Source organism: Salmo trutta, chromosome 5 (assembly GCF_901001165.1).
Source record: "Salmo trutta chromosome 5, fSalTru1.1, whole genome shotgun sequence".
Classification (NCBI taxonomy): domain Eukaryota; kingdom Metazoa; phylum Chordata; class Actinopteri; order Salmoniformes; family Salmonidae; genus Salmo; species Salmo trutta.
In genome coordinates this window covers 25387981-25408835 of record NC_042961.1, presented here as the reverse complement: position 1 = coordinate 25408835, position 20855 = coordinate 25387981, and the positions used below count along the sequence as shown (strand labels likewise).

The following is a 20855-nucleotide window of genomic DNA, read 5'->3' as shown; positions in this document are numbered from 1 at the left end:
GGACCATAATGCCATTAGAACCACGGATGTATGTTTTTTTTTACCTTCCATATGACACACAGTCATCTTTACTCCCGCTGGTGGTGCTGCAACAGACACACACTGAGGTCTCCATTCTCTAAATACCCATACAGTACCACTCTGTACAGAGTCACGTGGATCATTTCCCTGCTGCTCTGTACACGCCCATCTCTCACAATTACCTGCTAACGAGGCACGTGTTGACAGACAGGGGAGGGATGTCCTGATTTAAAAGAGGCCATTTGTTCCTGAAGGCCCATGGATCACTCAGGGATCAGTCCAGTCCACTGTTGCTAAGTGATACCATTGCCATGGAAACCGTGTCGTACATCTGACCGGTCTGTGTTAGGCGATATGACCAGTGTCCAATGGGACAGCATGGACATAGTGTTTGCTATCATACTGCTGGACTGTCCATCTAATCCTTTAATATACCTCCTGTTACTCAGAAATTTGAGTCAGAACAAATTCAAAAGGTAACTCAAAAGAGACCGACTATTATAGTGACCTGTGCCTCTCTGTTCCAACCTCTGTGTCCACTGTTGAGGGCTGTCCCCCAAAACCCCTCAATGGCCACCAGCCACGGCTTCATGAAATATTAAATGCAATCCAATAATGAAGAGAGACAACAGTGGGCAGAAAAACAAAGGCGACCTCTGGGTGTTTAATTAGCAGTGGGTGTTGCCCTGCATTTCTGATCAGGCCATGGTAATAGACACCTGGGGACCTGGCTGAGGACCTGCTCTTCCAAAGGAGGCGTTGCGTTGGTCAGCTTTCAGGGCAATACAATCCATCATGTCGCCTGTTGACTGGCTGTTTGTGGAAGCTGGCCTTTTAATTATCCGCTCATTTGGAGAGGTGGGGGTGGCAAGTTCTCCTCCGCAATCAATGCAAACTGTCGCTCAACGAGAATTCCAGCGCAAGGCGAATAAGATCAATCGGACTGGGCCGACATGGTGAGCCCCCCCCCCCAAACACGACAAGTGGGAAAGCTCCTGGGATAGAGTTGTGGGAGGTGGTGGATCTTGTCTTTATAGATAGATAATCCATATCACCATTTCCACTGGTGTATTACAGTTAAGGAGGCTATAAAATAACTTTCACCTGCGGGGGTGCTCTTAAGCCAAAAGGGGTCCCTTAAATGGACAGAAATATTGTCAAGAAATGACCTCATTTGACAGAAGGGGCACACCTCCCCATAACCATTAACAGATCTATAAGTTGTCCCACCCGGGAAGAGTATCACCAAAATATTAGTAAGACTAAGTAGTAGACATCAGCAAAACATGAGTAAGCCGATACACAAGGAAACGCACACAGATGCAGGCCATAGACACACGGGCATAGGAAGGTCATGCCTCATTCTCAGCATTAAAGCACTCTTAGCTACATTAACAATGCTGATGTCTTCAGGGGGTAGGGGAGCCCTAGACACTGGCACCCTCACACACAAGACTCCAAATCAAGGGTAACCAAAGTCAGTTTCATGTCATTAAAGCAAACCTCTTAGAGAGCGCCGTCGGTCTATACCATCCATACGCGGGGAATGCATACTTTCTGTACAGAATATACCATACAGGAGAGCATGGCAGGAATTGAAGCATTTTTGAATGGATTATTTAAATTATGCCTTGGGTAGTGTTTCCCCTAGAATTATTTTCAGCAGCGGTGGTAAAATTAGTGGGGAGGAATCTTATATATTGCTCCATTATCGTTTCTACATACAGTACATTATTATTTTAAAACAAATTGGGCTGGCCACTATTTAGCAGCGGCGGTTCGCCTCTGCTAATGCATATAGGGGAAACTCTGCTTAAGTGATATGTATATAAGTACACAGACTTGGTGACTATTTTAATCACTAAAACTGAGTCACTATAGCACATTGAGGAAACCCTGATTTTATGAAGTTCACCATCTGATTGATCAAAAACCTACAAGTACATTTAAATCCAAATGATAATAATAAACAGGGTTATACAAGTAAACATCTCCCCATATACCACCATTTTGTCAGCGATAATAACACCAGTAGCCTGATGTATTGTGAAGGCCTCTCTGAGAGCTAGAGGGGAGCCCTTGAGAGGGACTGGGGTAGCTGAAATATGATCATGTTCCTGAGGGCTTAAAGAGACGCCGGGAGCCATTTAACAACGCCTCCCCTGACACTCCAACACACACACACACAATCACAAATCATAAAAGCACACACTCTCAGCGACAAGTGCCTCTCACGGGGATGTCAGTGGGACCAGCCAACTGTATTCACAGGATGGTTATGAGGATAATCGCAGTTTAGACAAGGGTGTGGACACTTGCTATGATTTGTGACGTTTATTATGGAAGAAATCTCTCTTAGAAAGTGACGTTAAACCTCTGTGTATTTTATTTATTTTTGGTGCTAATGAAAATTAGTTGGTGTGGTTTGAGAATGTATTAGTGCATGGTTATTGTTACTTATTTTAGCGTCTGTGTGCGTGGAGGTGGGGGGGGGGGTGGGCTGTGTCTATGTTCTCCAGAGAGCTGGGGGCCTGTGTGGCCTCTGAATAGCGGGAGGATTATGGAAATCAAGCCAGAGAGATTAGCTAATGGGGAAATAATTGGCAGTATCTGCCTGGTCAGCTGGGTCATGCAAATCAAGTGCTGCTGCATGGGACAATCAATACATATGGGGATCAGATCAGCTAGTAGCTATGGGCAGGGCCTGACGCCAGGCACAGAGAGCAGCTTTCACCAAGAGAGGAGAGCAGAGGACAGCCATGGACGGGAGGAGACGTCGCCAGATAGTGCCTTCACTGATGTCAACGCTCAGCATGTGATCCCAATGCCTCAAGTCTCCACTAAACACCGACTCACTATCGCTCTCTGCCTGCTCATCAAATCTCTAGATATTCACTCGCTCGTAGGAAACAGAAAAACAAACGTCCTTGTAGTCAATTGATAGCAGTTGTGAATAGGAAAGTTAAGTATGAGGTTTTGGATGTTTTAAGTGGTTTACATTTGTTTTTGACTTGCGGCATATTGCATAAGTCGAGTTACGGATATAACTTAACCTATTTCAAAATGAGATGAGGCCGGACAAGGTACACGATTGATAAGGACACTTGATAGACTTCAACACGAAAGCAACGGAACATCATCTCACTTATACATTAAGGTTCCAATTATAATTTTTGTTGATTTGCGGCAGGCCGTCTAACTCTGTTCCCCCTCTCATTTTCATTCCCACCTGCTCAGCGCAACCATTCATCAGGAGCCGGGCAGAGAGGATACCTCCTGCCTGCTCACAAACGCATGGAGCAGGCAATAAAATTAACCTTGTGGCAATTGTTTTCCCAGACGTTTGACGGCAAGGGTGTCAACTCATCCGTTACCGAGGGCCCTGAATAAAGCGGAGCTAATGCCAGATTATGGAGTCAAGACCAGATCAATCAATGACAAAGTGGATGACGAGAGAGCTACTTCCTAGCCCTGTTCATTTGGGTCAGGGAAATGTACAGAATACAACCTGGCAGTGCCGTATAGTACTATAATTTGCGGGTAGAGGAGTATAGACGGTCAGATATATTTACAGTCCGGCACACCAACATCCTTCACCCGGCCCTCCTTCAGAATAATCCTTCAGTGGGTGTTAATTCGCTCTCAACACCTCCTAAGCGATCAATATTTTTAATTTTGGTCCGAGTTATTATTTTTCACATCACTGCGCTGGGAAGCAGAGTAAAGTGGCTCATATTTTAGCTCTAAATAGATCAATATGACAGGCTCACCTTCACTCTGCCCCTCGCCGGCTGGGGGAAGCATATCATAATGTACGGTGGCGGGGGGCGCCTGGACATCGCATGCTGGAATCACATCATTATCTGTGCCTGGCGCCCCCCTCCCCCGGCGCCCCCCTCCAGACAGATCTGATTTACTCCCCACCCAGGTCCTGCCTGCTGCCCCCACTAAACCAATCCCACCACACACAAACACTTTATCATAGCTCTGTTTATGAGGGTGAGTGGGACGGACGGTGTGTGCTAGCGTGAGTGCGTGTGCTTGCATGTGTATATGTGCCAGACACTTATTTTTGTGACGGTCCAGAGGAGGGCATAGGCTGAGTTCCATACATTTTTCTGCCTCTGTTCTCAATCCATTAATTATATATACACTTTCAAGTAAAATGTTACCAAGGAGGCACAGCCCGCTCTCTGTCCCTCATAATTCACTTCTGATGGCAGTTTCATTGATTGTCGCTCAACACATGTCCTGAGTGTGTGTGTGTGTGTACGTGAGTGAGTGTGAGTATGTGTGTACGTGAGTGAGTGAGGGTGTATGCATGCACTTACTTGCATGCCCTGAGTGCATGACTTATGGTGAGGGAGAGTTATTTCCCAACAATATTACCCTGCTGACATCTACTCCATTCAAATTGCCTCGGTCTGCTCAGTACTTCTGACCATATTGAAATAAGAGCCTAGAGATTTAGTTTGCAATATCTTAACCTCCTTAAGCACTTGACGCCTTCTCCCAGACCATGAGGGCGGAGTGTGTGTGCGTTGGGCTGGGGGGGGGGTTGGTCCTCCTCTTTAACCTGTGTGTGTAAACCAGTGTAGCAACACCCCTGCCGTGACCCCCACACACTCCCTCTCGTTCATTCCCTGTGTATGTTAAAGCAGAGGAGGAGTTGCTTAAGGGGTAGGAGATGAAACAAGCCCCCATCATCTGGACTTAAAGGGGGAGGGGAGATGGTAGTGCACTGTGAAAATAGGTGATGAGCATGACGCAAGCGAACACAGCAAACACACTTGCCTTGTCACCGCAGAGGGCCACTAAGTGTTCATAGATTCCTGGGTGATGTGCTGCGCTGGGTTCAGTTTGGATGATTGTATTACTGTGGCCTACCGGAGGCAGAAAGAATTAAGGCTACACCTTGGAAGCAGGCTGGGGTGCTGCTGGCAGTTCCTGACATGCCTCTAAAGTGGCCCAGGGCTGAGGGGACAACATGACGATGACACCTGCCTGCCTGGGGATGACTGTGGATGAGTTCAGCCATCAGCACCACTTCCCTCATCCGAACCACAGGAGATAGGGACTCCCGAGGAGTGGCGCAGCGGTTTAAGGCACCGCATCTCAGTGCTAGAGGCGTCGCTACAGATCCTTGGTTCGATTCCAGGCTGTATCACAGCCAGCCGTGATCGGGAGGTCCCATAGGGCGGCGCACAATTGGCCCAGCGTCATCCGGGGTAGGCCGTCATTGTAAATAAGAATTTGTTCTTAACTGACTTCACTTGTTAAATAAAGGTTAAATAAAAAATATAGAACAGAGCTACTGAGGAGCAACCATTAGGTGTGATGAGAAAACAGCTGGGAAATATTATGTAAAACTAAAGAAGTTTCAAAGTAAATCTTGATAGGACTGGATTTTTTATTTTTTTTTATAGAACTTCCTCATTTGAAAGTTTAGGAATGCATACCTTCCTTTGAGTCTATATGTGGTTGTCAGTGTGTATACACAGAACGTAGGTGCAGGCATGTAGGTGCAGGCATGTAGGTGCGTAAACACTACATGCAGAGCTAACTTGATAGACGGGGCGGGAAGCTGATGGGAGTGCTCCTAGCATCCCTCAGGGTGACAACACCCCCTAGTCGCCACACCACCAGGGAAATCCAATCAAAACGTCCAGTGGAGTCGTCAAAGACAGCACCCAGCACAAATAGCAGCTAAACAGATTAAGCCAATGTGACCCTGGGCCGCAGCTGCAGGGATGAGAACGGACACGGATGCGGAAGCGGAGTGAGATTCCTGTCAGAGCACAGAACCTGATTTATCCTCTGGCCTCGCACTCCTGTCCTGTGGAGCAAGGGAGGACGCCTTTAATTTCCCATTACAATTCTCTGGAACAACTGAGAGCTGTGTAAGGGGGGGATTGTGTGTGTGTGTGTGTTAATTTGTATGTCACTCGATGCTGAAGGTGTGTGTGTGTGGTTGTAATAAATACTGTTGTACTTCGGCTATGAAGCATAGAAAGAGTGAGTGCTGTGACAATAACTGTGAGGGTGGTGTGTTTTTGCCTACACACAGACCCCAGTCAGCGTGTGAGGAACGCTTTCCTAGGTAATAAAGGCAAGGCATTAGTGAACATCATTCCACATGACGCCCCAGCAGCCCAAAGGGCCGGGCCTGTGATAAATATTAATGGCCTAGAACAAGTGGATTGGGAGTTAAGGTTATCAGGGCGGGCTTTCCTAATTGACATTTTACCTGCTGTATACCTTAACAGCGCCGTAAAACACCAGGCCCCCCCAGAGGAGGATGTGTCACTCAAGACCGACCCCCCCACCCCCCCCACCATCACTGCACAGCACACACACCCTCCCTCTGGGAGAGATGTGAAGGCTGGCCAGCTTCCCTCAATGTCTGCCTACATCCAACACTGGTCTGGATGCCTGACTGACAGACCGGCATGGAGTTAGGACCAGCGTTTGCTAGGATAGTACTCGTGTCAGTACTATCCTAGCAGGACTCATGTTGGACATAAAACTTAGCCCAGGTTATCACACGGGGGGGAAAAACCCTTCAAAATGTTCTATTTGACAGTGTACCAGTAGGTCCTATAGCCTACTATACCAACGAAAAGCATAGCACACACACACACAACCAGACCCCTCTTTGACCATTTTAACCTGTTGACATATTCGTCTCTTCACAAATCAGAAGAATCAGCCAGTGCTTCCTTGGTAAATTAAGAGGTCGTGCTCAAATGACCCAAACACAGCTCACTGACACAGCTCGCACACGCTCAGCAGTGGCACGGTGACGCTGCTCCTGCTGTGGTGCGAGTGAAGCATATGGCGACCCCCCCACCCAGCCACCGTATTCAACACAGAGACAGGACAGGTAAACTAAACACTCCCTCAGGTCGTTACCATAGACTTACACTACATTATAGCACATCCGCTCGGCCGCCGTTACTGGTAGGCTCTGGGAGCCACGCGGGGATTGCCACTTTACATTATCTGGAAATTGACAGGCAGAGCAGACAACAAACAATTACCCTCGAGCAGAAATCGAAGGTTGAGAAAACAAATATGAGTGATGATGTCATCTCGTCTAAATGGCAAGCCCTGTGCGAGGCACACTGGACAGTCTGTATCCATATTTACTGTGGCCTCGATTTGAATATCTATAAACATGTTTATTTTGTGGTTCTCTTTGCACAAATTGATTTAGAAGAAAGTTACTTCTCCAACATAGAAACCGTCTAGAGCTAGAACAGTAATTGGTGTGCATCTACGCTTATCCAACATGTGAGAGTCTAAAATAAACCTGGGAGAAATCATCAAAACAAAGAGGACGTCATCGTCATTGTTTAAGCGAAACGTCAGCTCATAATGTTTTTGCAGTGGGGGCATACGTTTGCGATATGGTCATAATATGTTTATGAAAATAACATTTTGGGCTGGCGGTGACGGTGGTAGTAAGTGTACCACGGTAGTAATACAGTACCTTCTAGAAGAATAGAGAAGAGAATGACAGGCACGGCTCAGCAGTCACAGCTACACTGATTGTTAGTGGGGGGGGGGGGGGTCCTTAAACCTCATCTATTCTCCTCTCTTTATGTGGTCAAGAGTCAGGGAATTAACTAGAACCACCATTATTGTTTACTTCCAAATGTACTGTTGGGAGTAACATGCTATCAGCATTAAATGGATAGCATTATAAAACAAATTGCTTTTGTGGTAATCATGTGAGGGAATAAAACGGTGTATGTGTGTGCTCAGATGGGGATGGGGGGGCTGGATGTTGAAGACTAAAATTGAGATTATAATCAACACTGAGTATCTGGCTCCACCATGAGGTCATGCAATGCAACTGACGTGTAGTTGTGCATGATTTTGAGGGAAAAGGCCGCAAAATGAACTGAGCAACAATTTGGACCAAGCGGTGCACATCTTTGTGATAAATATGACATAATGTGCAAAATAATGACTGCAGTAACTAATACGCATGATCCATCAGACTCTCCGTAATATAAATAGCCAACTACAACATGTATAGCCTATTACATAAGCAGACTAATGAGGGCAACAAAGACCAACATATCGAGTAAAATAAAAAATATATACAAATTATTTTAAAAAATCATGTAAAATAACAAAAGCCACAACCAACTATTAGCTGGTAACACTTCAAGTTGCAGCTGGTTTCTAAATCCACAAAACATTCCAGACCATCTAGCACCACCTTGTGGTGGTCTACCATTATTGCACATTCTAATAAAATGCTGGGGTCCACACTGCTGTGGAAAATTAATACTTCAACTTAAAACTTCCCTCAGCCATCTTATCTAATGTCACACCTGATGTGTCTAGAGCAGGGATCATCAACTAGATTGAGCCGCAGGCCAATTCTTTCTCGAGCGGCTGGTCGGTGGGCCGAATCATAATTACAAATAACTTGTTGACTGCAAATTGACCACAAGAAGACAAAACAGATATAATATTTGACTAAAACATCATTTCAAATCTTCCTTACATTTGTATACGATCACGTGTCTCTCTATTATGCGTGGGAATACTTAGGACAGATGTCCAAATTAAAATAACCTGGAGCTGATTTCCTGGTGCTGTTACAGTCTTATGGGGGAGGGGGGGTTGCAAATAAAGCTACCTGCGGGCCAAATTCACCCGTTGGGCAACAATGGTCTAGAGCTTCCTGATGAAAATGGGTGAATGCAACACATCTGTGGTGAGTTAAGACGGTGTGCGGTAAACAAATCTCCTGAGATCTACAAGAAGAGAACCACTTAGCAGGGGCAAATGGACGACCCGCACTTACTGTGAAATGCTCCTGGGATTTGTAGTTCTCGTCGAGGTAGACACGGGCTCTGCTGTACTCCTTCATGGCATCACTGGACAGCAGCTCTCTAGAAGAGAGGACATCACAATATGGCCCCATCAGTCTTCAGATACATGGGTTGATTTATTTATCTTCCTTTAATCAACAACATGATGATCAGTAGGATAAATATGAACATGGTGGAAATGTAGTTCTTCCATGCTAGCTGTTCCGGTACACTTCCAGTCATTGCGCTAACGCTAGTTAGCAATGGCTAGCCAAATTACCTTCAACTTCCTGCAAACTGCAATTAACTTCCTTAATTGCCCTTTAATTAAGGGAGACTGGATAAGGAACAGGAGATTGAGAGTGTATTAGGACACTGTTAAATCTGTTGAGGCCTCACAGACAGTCTATTCTGCATATCAATATCCCCCTCCTAATAAAGCTCACACCAGGACACCCTAAATTGTTTTGAAAGAGGTTACATAAGAGAGCACTTGATAGAATCTTGTTAACAAATATCAAATATCTTATAAACGCCCATTGACCTAAAACATTCAGTTTGTCCATCCTATGACTAAACAAGAAAGACTAGCTACACAAATAAGCCCTGCAAAACAGTTTATTCAATAACGATGGTCGTCTAGTACATTCTTTTAATTCTTTGAAAATCAACACCAAACATGAAACCAAATAAGCGGTCACCAGAAGGTGGAGTTGTTCACTCACTTTCACATCGTTTTGGCCCTAATTTTCCTGTGGACCAAGGCAGTGGTTGTCGTCTTGACAGAAAAATAACCCCTAATCCCCACTAGGGTTGCTATGAACACTAGAGTTGGCTGCAATTCTTCAGTGAAGGGAAATTTGAAGGGGGACCAGCAAGTGTGAGGTAACTTACTTGACAAAACAATCTACGTGCGACATGGACGCTTCGTAGTTCTTCCCACCGACCTCTTGACAGTGCACTGCGATGAAGTGGGGCTTGTGTGATTGGACAGTCTGCAGAGGAGAAGAGAACAAGGCATAGCATTAAACGACTGTCTAGACACAACTACTTGCTCGATGTCATTTCATCCAGATCATAATCATTCACGGCACAAGGAAGTCTCACCCAAACGACATATCATTCTAAACTTAGATTCGATAAAAGAGGTGATACGGCGTTCTTCAAGAGAGCCCTGTCCTCTAAACAGCCTGCAGAGTCAGATTTCAGATTCCCACAAATAGCTGAATTAAGGGATTTAAAACTCCGTCATGAAACACAACCATGCAACAAGCCTTACCAACAAGCACCCATTTAGTCCACAGTGAAACCCTAATAAGGTCTGGTGATTTTGGAGGTGGAAAGAAGCTGGGTAACACCCAAGACTGGGGGGGGAAAAATGACTACCAGAGGCCAAGATACATTATAGTCAACAGGCCGAACTGTCCCAGGTACTGTACAGTATAGTGTCAGACAGAAGGCATGTAGCTTGCTTGTTCCATGAGTCATCACGGATGTGTATCGGGCACTGTGTGCAGGGTATGACGGACAACGCCGGGAGTTAAAAACATCTCACTAGATCAATAACGAGTCTCTCACTATCAGGAAATGTCAACATTATTATGTCAGAATATAGGAAACACCAGAAAATAAAAGGTGACTGATCATAGGCCTACTGTCAGAAAATAATACATACTGATGTTGGTGGTCCCAGATCTGTTTGGGCTGTCTTGCCAATATCTATGGTTATTGGCAAGACAGCACAAACAGATCTGAGATCAGGCTAACAGATACCTGGTCAGAGCAGAGAGAGTTGTTACAGAGTCATTTCCACTCCAGTCACATGACCTCTCCCATGTCCCCTCCCTGTCCCCTAACACTAAGAGGTGTTTCTGAGTGCACTGCCAGCGAGCCCAGAGTGTTTAGAGGTGCCAACCCATAACGGAAAATCCATAGCTGAGTGAATTATAGCACTCATAAGCACTCAAAGGGTCGGGCTATGGATGGTGGGCAGGCCGTAGATCATGGTCACCCAGGAAATGTGGCCCCCTGGGGGGGTGTTAAGTCTGGTCCAGGCCTGGAGGCCTACTCTGCTCCTACTCCACTCCACCTGCCTGCATTATTATTACTAAAGGCAAAATCAAATAAAAGTAATGTAAGGCAATAACACTATGGATTTTCTATCAACCTTTGGCTTGTCACTGGGCCCCTAAGAACCAGGCTTCTCAAACTTAGATGAATTAGTGGACCTATCAGCATCCACTGGAAAGCTTCGACTCTCAAGGAGCTTTAGCTAGCCAAGTTACACTGTGTGTGAACCTGTGGACATGCGAGAGGGAAAATGCTGGACTTTGTGTGTGTATTTTGTGCTTGTGTGTGTTGTATTTGTCCAAGTGGGCATTTTCTGTTTGTTTTTCCAGGCAGTGTAACTCCAGCTCCAGTTTCTCATAGGCCTACAGACTCATTATCCTGAAGCCTAATTTAATCCTATTACTATAATCAGAAATGCTATTGATACAAGGCCAAACAATAACAACTATCCCAAGTTTCCTCCATCTTTCTGAATGCCAAAGAACTGGCCCATTCTATCTACCCTCAGAGGCACCTTTTGATCGATCTGTTCGTTTTCATTTCAGAATAAGAGTTATAGTTCACAGATTGACTCTCAATCGAAGGCAAATAAACACATTCGTACAGTGGTCAAAGTGGTGCCAGTCTAAAGAGCAGTTAAGTTCTATCAGATGCAAGGAACTCTTGGTAGCGTAGAAGTTGCTATACGGTTGATGCCACTAGACCACACCGCACTTATGATGACACAGGTACCACACAGCGGAAATCTCCCCACCTCTGAACTGTTGTGAGACGGCGACGTGTTTGTCAAAGGGGTGCGTCCTCTCTCTCCCTCAATCCTGTATCGGTTTGGATTCCTAGGAAATTCTCTTTATTATAGCAATGACATATTCTCATCCTTTAATAATATTTACTTACACACCACCCTGGAATATATAAAGGAGCTTGTTTTATTTGATGGCCAAACAATGTAGGCTAATTATCCGGAAAATAATAACAAAAAGGCCTAGCTTGTAAGTCTAGTTCTCAGTTCGGAAACATTTTCCATTCTCATTTAAATTAACTGTAAAACACACATCATTGATCTCCACCAATACAAATCCATGTTTATCAGTCTACATCTAATCTCATGCCTGATTCGCACTATAGGGCTGAAGCAAACCGTAATGTGCTGGGTGTGATATTTTCTTCAGCAACTATGTTGGATGCGTAACCAGGCCAGCCCAGTATGGCTTGGGACCGTTTGGCTCAGTAGTGTAAAAATGGTATCAGATCCCCACTGCTTTTGTGACCACTGGCTCACATCAAGCGCACCACTTCCACGGCTAACCTAACACGGCTGCTATCAGACTGACTCGTTTAATGTGTGTCGTCACAGCAGCCTGGGTTCCGAGTTGCAGACTGCAGTGAGGTGAGATATGCCATGTTTGTGTTACGAGCCTTCAATCCCTGGGGATCTCTGCCTGATGCCTGGATGTGGATGTAGGAGGGCAGCTGGCTGGAATGAGTCGCAGTTACTGTTCCTGAAAACTACTGTATCAACGGCAGTCAGCACACCTACTTGGTGAAGCCGACTCACTCAGACGGAGCGTGGTGTTACTGTATTTAAACAGCTGTTTAAATACAGTACGTTTCTCCTTGCAATGGCAGCTGAATGGACAAAATGTGCACTAGTCAAATGCATTATGTAATGATCGTTCTCGCCATCTCTTCATCATCTATAAATACATCCAATCAATGACACGACGCACTGACGCGCACACCATTGAATGTTCTTAGAAGTGAATTACAGTGCCAGATTGAAAAAAATACTGATAATGCACATGGGGGGAAAAAAGGCCCATGTTTCACTGAATTTTCTCACAGAGGGCCTTTGATGGGCTGTAACTTAGGGAGGATGACTCCTATTTCATGGTCTTGATTGGGAGCTGGAAAATAGCGTGGCTGGAGAGAGGGGGGGGATCAAATGAGCATGTGATGTGACGAGAAGTCTATTCTAAACACTAAACTCTGTCCATCTGTTGCCGTTCATTCACTCCAGGCTTTACAACACTGAATCTATTCATCTATAATCATACACACACATGTGCATACGCACAGACACGCACAGACACAGCCTTTCATTCAATTTTGAGTCACACAGCCAAATACAGTGCCTTCGGAAAGTATTCAGACACCTTGCCTTTTTCCACATTTTGTTACGTTACAGCCTTATTCTAAAATTGATTAAGTTGTTTTTTTCCCCTCGACAATGCACACACACACACACACACACACACACACACACACACACACACACACACACACACACACACACACACACAATATCCCATAATGACAAAGCAAAACAGTTTTTGTTAATTGTTGCAAATTTATTAAAAACTGAAATATCACATTTACTTAAGTATTAAGACCCTTTACTCAGAACTTTGTTGAAGGACCTTTGGCAGCGATTACAGCGTTGATTCTTCTTGGGTATGACACTAAAAGTTTGGCACACCTGTATTTGGGGAGTTTTTCCCCATTCTTCTCTGCAGATCCACTAGAGCTCTGACAGGTTGAATGGGGAGTGTTGCTGCACAGCTATTTTCAGGTCTCTCCAGAAATGTTCAAATGGGTTCAAGTCCGGGCTCTGGCTTGGCCACTCAAGGACATTCAGAGACTTGTTGCGATGCCACTCCTGCATTGTCTTTGCTGTGTGCTTAGGGCCATTGTCCTGTTCAAAGGTGAACCTTTGCCCCACTCTGAGGTCCTGAGTGCTCTGGAGCAGGCTTTCATCAAGGATCTCTCTGTACTTTGCTCGGTTCATCTTTCCCTCGATCCTGACTAGTCTCCAAGTCCCTACCGCTGAAAAAGATCCCCACAGCATGAAGCTGCCACCACCATGTTTCACCGTAGGGAGGGTGCCAGGTTTCCTCCAGACATGACGCTTGGCATTCAGGCCAAAGAGTTCAATCTTGGTTTAATCAGACCAGGTTTAAATCAGACCAATCTTCTTTCTCATGGTCTGAGTGTCTTTAGGTGCCTTTTGGCAAACTCAAACTGGCCTGTCATGTGCCTTTTACTGAGGAGTGGCTTCCATCTGCCCACTACCATATAGGCCTGATTGGTGGAGTGCTGCAGAGATGTGTGTCCTTCTGGAATGGGTGTCCTTCTCCACAGAGGAACTCTAGACCTCTGTCAGAGTGCCCAACAGGTTCTTGGTCACCTCCCTGACCAAGATCCTTCTCCCCGACTGCCCAGTTTGGCTGGGCGGCCAGCTCTAGGAAGAGTCTTGGTGGTTCCAAACATCTTCCATTTAACAATGATGGAGGCCACAGTGTTCTTGGCGACCTTCAATGCTGCCCTTCCCCAGATCTGTGCCTCGACACAATCCTGTCTCGGAGCTCTACGGACAATTCCTTCGTCCTCATGGCTTGGTTTTTGTTCTGACATGGACTGCCAACTGTGGGACCTTATTTAGACAGGTGTGTGCCTTTCTAAATCACGTCCAATCAATTTACCACAGGTGGACTGCAATCAAGTTGTAGAAACATCAAGGATGATCAATGGAAACAGGATGCACCTGAGCTCAATTTCGAGTCTCATAGCAAAGGGGCTGAATACTTATGTAAATAAGGTATTTGTTTTTTTATTTGTAATAAATTTGCAAACCTTTCTAAACACCAGTTTTCACTTTGTCATTTTGTGGTATTGTGTGTAGATTGCTGAGGAAATCTTTTCACTTATTCTATTTTAAAATCAGGCTGCAAAGTAACAAAATATCAAGGGGTCTGAATACTTTCCGAAGGCACTGTATATGTCACACACTCCTCAAGTGTAAAAATAAATAAATAAATGTTTAAAAAAAATAAAACAGCACGCACACAGTACGGCAATAAATCAGGAAAAAAAACATGTAAAAATTATTAATATTCTCCCGAATCATTATAACAACTTAGAATAAATTAGCCATGTACTCTAGTAATGACTACCTCATTTCTCTAAGTCATGTGACTGGAAAGGAGAGGGGGATGGATACCTAGTCAGTTGTAGAACTGAATGCCTTCAACTGAAAATGTGTCTTCCGCATTTAACCCAAACCCTCTGAATCAGAGAGGTGCATGGGGGCTCCCTTAATCGACATCCACGTCTTCGGTGCCCGGGCAACAGTGGGTTAACTGCCTTGCTCAGGGCCAAAACGACAGATTTTTACCTTGTTAGCTCGGGGATTCGATCCAGCAACCTTTCGGTTACTGGCCCAACGCTCTAACCTGTGAGGCCAGTTGCCCATGACGGCCGGGTAAGGTTTCCAATGCAAATAGATTGAGGGATCATTAGTGCTGAGCAATTTGTGTTTTTTTTTTACATTGGTTCACATTACCTGACTTAAATAAAATATTTTGGTTGTGTATATTACATATTTGTTTTTGGTATGATGACTATAATTTCATTAATAAAACTCTGATAATGGTAGTGACTGCCCATTGTTGCTTATCACTTATTAATAAACCATCCTTTATTCACTGACTGCTGTCTGACAAAATCATTATTTCAGCAGTTCTTCAAAGTAGAGAAGGCATACTTTTAACACTGCTAAATAACAATCCTGCACGGGAAGGAGCCTATCAGAACAGGCATGATTCTCATTCATTATTCTCATTAGAAAACAGTGTAGGACTTGGTATATAAGTGCCATAGTTTTTTAAATATGATCATCATTGTTTTAAAACCATTACTTAATGGACAACATTTAAGATATTTTTTTTATCTTATCTTATTTTAGGCGCAACGGATTCTGGTCATTGTAGAGAATGACCACGTTTTCTGCGCTTTTTCTAGGATGAGTTGGACATGTCCCAAATCTCTAGAGATGTGTGTTGAGCTCACAGGAAAAAAAACACCAACTAAATGGAATTCAAATAATTGAACCAACGTTGGTCAATAATAGTTATCTAACCATTTACATTTACATTTACATGACATTTTAGCCATTTAGCAGATGCTCTTATCGACTTACAGTAGTGAATGCATACATTTCATACATATTCATAATTTTTTCCCCCCCCGTAACCCTTCCGACCCCAACAGAATTCTAGAACGATGCTGTAGATTACCGAGAATTTTCCAGATAAATCAAATTCTCTCACACAGACATAGCTCAAAAACAAAGAACAAATGACAATTACACTTTAACTTATAAGTAGTTTTAAAGAGCACAACCTCTTCTTTAATATGACACCACATTCATGTCAATGGGAATAACACTCATTTTGTCTTCCATTCTGTAGACGCTCACTATCAAAAAACGATCAACACTCAGCAACAACAAAACCCTAGAGTATTTGAAGTTGTTATTGACTAAATTACTCACTTAAAATGTACCAAGTATAATATATTATACTTACAAATATATTTTTTTTAATTCTCCAAAATGTGACCAGAGGACAATATTCAGAATGTCAAAACCCACACAAAGTAGGCTATTTGATTGACAATTCTTAGTTCTGTAACAATGTAAAATGCAAAAAACTACTCAGAGACTATTTCAAAATGTACAGTATCTTTCAAGATTAAGTACAGACCAGGCCTGACACAAAATCTAGAAATAGTACAGTAGCTTACTTTGACAACAATTCAGTGAATGCAACAAGTATTAGATAGACAAAGAGAGAACATGCAAAACACAACTGTTCAAAGACTATTTTTTTTAAAGTACACCATTTCCCAAAAAGATCTGTAGGACAAATTCATATTTTACACTTTGACCTTAGTGTTTGTATTTAGCCAACAATATGTCATACAACTTCTGGAAGCACAGCCCCACCCTGCACAGTTGCACAGAACACATAGAGCACCAGAAGGAGGTTTCTTAAAACATCTCCCACTCTCTGACCTGCATCCACTCTGGATGCACACCACACACATCTTGCGCCCTTCAAACCTCACCTGCTTTCAAATGAGTTCCATCTCGGTCCACACGCCCTGGTGCCACAGTCTTGGCTCCCCTCTTCCTGCCACTGTAGCATTATCACAAAGTGAATGCACAAGCTGCATTTCGAATGCCTTTTGGGACCAGCGCCTATGGTTTCTGGGAGGGGGAAATGAGCATCCACCAAAACTTCCATAAATGTATGCTTGTGCGTCCAACATTGTAATAGCGCCTCAGTTGGTCAAGATGGTCAACCCCGCCCCTTTTCTTGTTGTAATCCATTACAAGCTCTGGAACAGATACAAGTTCCTACCACTTTTAAAAATAACTCCAAAACCCTTGCCACTGTCACTTGAGGCCCAGGCTGTGTGGTACAAGGGTGAATGGTGGGACTTGGGGCAGACACACTCCATGGAAACGTAGGCTCCCCTCTCGGGTGTGCTCTCACTCTTCCCCTCCCTCCACTCCCTCCGCTTCCTGTATGATGGCGCTGACAGAGATGGTCGCCTCGCTTCAGGTCCTTAGAAAACTATGCAGTTATTTGGTTTTTGTATGTATTATTTCTTACATTGTTAGCCCAGATAATCTCTAGTGTTATTACATACAGCCTGGAAGAACTATTGGATATAAAAGCGGTGTCAACTTACCATCATTACGACCAGGAATATGTCTTTCCCGAAGTGGATCCTTTGTTCGGACCTCGACCCTGGACATGCGATCTTATACCAGAGGCCGATCCAAAACAATGCTGTCGCCGCAGGAGAGGCAGACGGAGCGGCCTACTGGTCAGACTCAGAAGGCGAGCACACCATCCACCACTTTCGAGCATATTACTCGCCAATGTCCAATCTCTAGATAACAAGGTGTACGAAATTAGGGCACGAGTTGCCTTCTAGAGAGACAGAGATTGTAACATTCTCTGTTTCACAGAAACGTGGCTGGGATGTTGTCGTCAGAGTCAGTACAGCCACCCGGTTTCTTCACGCATCGACAGAAACAAAGGTCTCTCTGGTAAGAATTATCTTCCAAGAGAATTCTCTTCGATTATAGGCACAGCCGTGTATAAAACATTTAAACGCGTTAACCCTCGCAAGGCTGCCGGCCCAGACCGCATTCCTAGCCGCGTCCTCAGAGCATGTGCAGACCAGCTGGCTGGTATGTTTACTCACCCCACATGGGTGTGTTCTCAGCCCTCTCCTGTACTTCCTGTTCACCCATGACTGCGTGGCCATGCACACTTCCAACTCAATCATCAAGTCTGCAGACGACACTACAGTGGTAGACCTGATTACCAACAACGACGAGACAGCCTACAGGGAGGAGGTGAGGGCCCTCGAGGTGTGGTATCAGGAAAATAACCTCTCACTCAATATCAACAAAACAAAGGAGATGATCGTGGACTTCAGGAAACAGCAGAGGGAGCATTGATGGAACTGGGAGACTAGTTAGGCAGGAACTGGGAGACTAGTTAGGATCGAGGGAAAGATCCTGGAAGAAAACCTGCTCCAGAACGCTCAGGACCTCAGACTGGGGCAAAGGTTTACCTTTGAACAGGACAATGACACTAAGCACAGAGCAAAAACAACGCAGGAGTGGCTTTGGGACAAGTCTCGGAATGTCCTTGAGTGGCCCAGCCAAAGCCCGGACTTGAACCCGATTAAACATTTCTGGAGAGACCTGAAAATAGCTGTGCAGCAACGCTCCCCATTCAATCTGACAGATTTTGAGAGGATCTGCAGAGAAGACTTGGAGAAACTCCCCAAATACAGGTGTGCCAAGCTTGTAGCATTATACCAAATTAGACTCGAGGCTGGAATCGCTGCCCAAGGTGCTTCAAGACAGTACTCAGTATAGGGTCTGAATACTTATGTAAATATGATCAGTTTTTTTATTTGTAATAAATTTGCAAAAATGTCTAAAAACCTGTTGTTTTGTAATTAGGGGTGTTGTGTGTAGATTGATGAGGGGAAAAAACTAAAATGATTCCATTTTAGAATAAGGACGCAATGTAACAAAATGTGGAAAAAGTCAAGGGGTTTGAATACTTTCCGAATGCACTGTATTTCACTCACCTCAACATCATCGCTTTTCAAAGTGCAAGGACGTGTCCGAATCTGTATGACCAACCAGCCTCTTTCACAGGGAAAAGTAGTTTCTGCTTTGGCGCCGTTATTCTGAGTAATGAAGTGAAAAGTCAAATGACAGCATACCCTGTTTCCGGTTTCTGGTTGATGACAATAGCCAGGTGAACAGTTTTTTTGCAAGTAAATTTTGCGATATTGACACCGATATTATTGTTTGGGGAAAAAAGCAGTTGATCCCATTTAGTCGACTGGTCGATAGTTTTTTCAATAGACTGTTGGTCGACAGAGGTTTTTTTTCTTCTTTTTTGTTATTTGTTGGCTTTATGTAGGCTATTTTTACATACTGGCAATGGCAATAGTTACTTTTAGATTTATATACATTTTTGTTTACAAAAAATTTTGATTAACCACATGACTTTGATTTTGAGATATGAAGACTATTATAAATGAAATGAAGCTGTTCCACGGGTCGGGAACAGGTTTTTTTCCTTCTGGTTAGGCTATATAGATCTCTGGCTCCCTCTTCAGATATGTGTCTTCAATTTTAATGACAGTGCTTAAAGCATCAGACAAGCTCAGTAGCATATACAGCACATTTTATTCAAACATAGGGTGTGTCTATAAGGGGGGAAAAAACACGTTTTAAAATTTCGACCAATCTATTGGTCGACCAATATTTATTTTTTATTTTGGGGACAGCCGTAGTGGCCGTTATAGTAATTTAAAGAAAGGCCGTCGACGGCCGCTCTGGGTTCTAAAGAGCTAAAAATGAAGGAAAATGCCCTGCTTTGCTTAAGTAAAGCTCACTTCAGTCTGGCCTACTCTGCCACGTGTTGTGTGCCTGCCCAGTGGATTATTGAAAGCTGCCTGGACGCCCATTAGATCCATGGAGGAAACATAAATAACCATATGACCCAGGGCCAGGGTCTTCCAAAGGACTGTAATGACAGTGGGTCAGTTGCTGTGCTTATTGAACAAACAGTAAAACACATTTAAATCCTTCAATACAGTAGACAGTCTATCAGATCACTCATAGGCACATTGCAGTGGGGTTAGTAAATGCCTAGCACTTGTCCATTGTATACTCTTGGCCTCACCTGCAGGAATGGAATGCGACTTCGTGCCTTCGATGTGAGTGTTTGTACAGTATGGAATGTACGTCTCCGAGTCTAATCAAGAAAAGTGTCCAAATAACACATTTTATTTCCTGAAGCTGCATTTCGAGGAAAACCCTGAAGCAAGGGCTTGCATCAACAGTAGGCCTTGAGAGTAATTCAATGGGACAAAAAAGACAGACACACACAGAGACACATGCAGGGCAAGCATGCAGGATGTCCTTTTGGTTGTAACTACCAAAAAGGCATTCAAACAGCTATTTTTCCAGGATATTGCAGAGGTACCACCTTACTGAATCTGATGGTCTGGTTTAACACTGAACTTCAAACTACCTTCCACAAAAGAACAATTTCAACAAAATAATTACTCAAAATGTGGTTTGCAGCAATGCAAGTTACTTTCCAACATAATCAAGACTAGTGAGACATTGGACTATTTTTCAATATAAAAACTATTTTTCATCCACTGTCTAAACTTGTAATTGTTTTAAAGAATGTTTAACAATAGGACAAAAATCACTTAGCGATGATGCAATTCAAATCGCTTGCATCATCTATTCCTTCCAACTTAAAATTCTTCACAACAGACAGGGGTCTTCATTAACGTGTTCATAGTGAGAGTGATTGAGAGAGACTACAGTATGTGTGCTAAGCAAGTTAAAGAGCCATGTGAGCAGGGAGAGTAGTGCCAGGCTAACATAGCAAAGTCTTGCGAGGCTCATGACTGTGAGCTCTAGCAGTCACTGGTGCCGTTCTTGACCAGTAGCCCTGGGAGTACAGAGTCTGATACTGCTTTCCATGACGTCACTGACAAGCAGAGAACAGAGCTGGCATGAGCCTGCAG

The 20855-nt window shown here is 44.0% G+C and overlaps 1 protein-coding gene across 2 annotated transcripts in view; it reads right to left on the bottom strand.

The window, feature by feature from the left end:
* Positions 1 to 20855, bottom strand: part of LOC115193954 (type I inositol 1,4,5-trisphosphate 5-phosphatase) — a 272496-nt gene that overhangs the window by 142676 nt on the left and 108965 nt on the right. For both annotated transcript variants that reach the window (XM_029753112.1, XM_029753113.1), the window contains exons 3-4: positions 9747 to 9847; positions 8846 to 8933 (exon numbers count right to left, since the gene is read on the bottom strand). In XM_029753112.1, coding sequence (XP_029608972.1) covers positions 8846 to 8933; positions 9747 to 9847 — 189 coding nt within the window. The remainder of the gene's footprint in view (positions 1 to 8845; positions 8934 to 9746; positions 9848 to 20855) is intronic.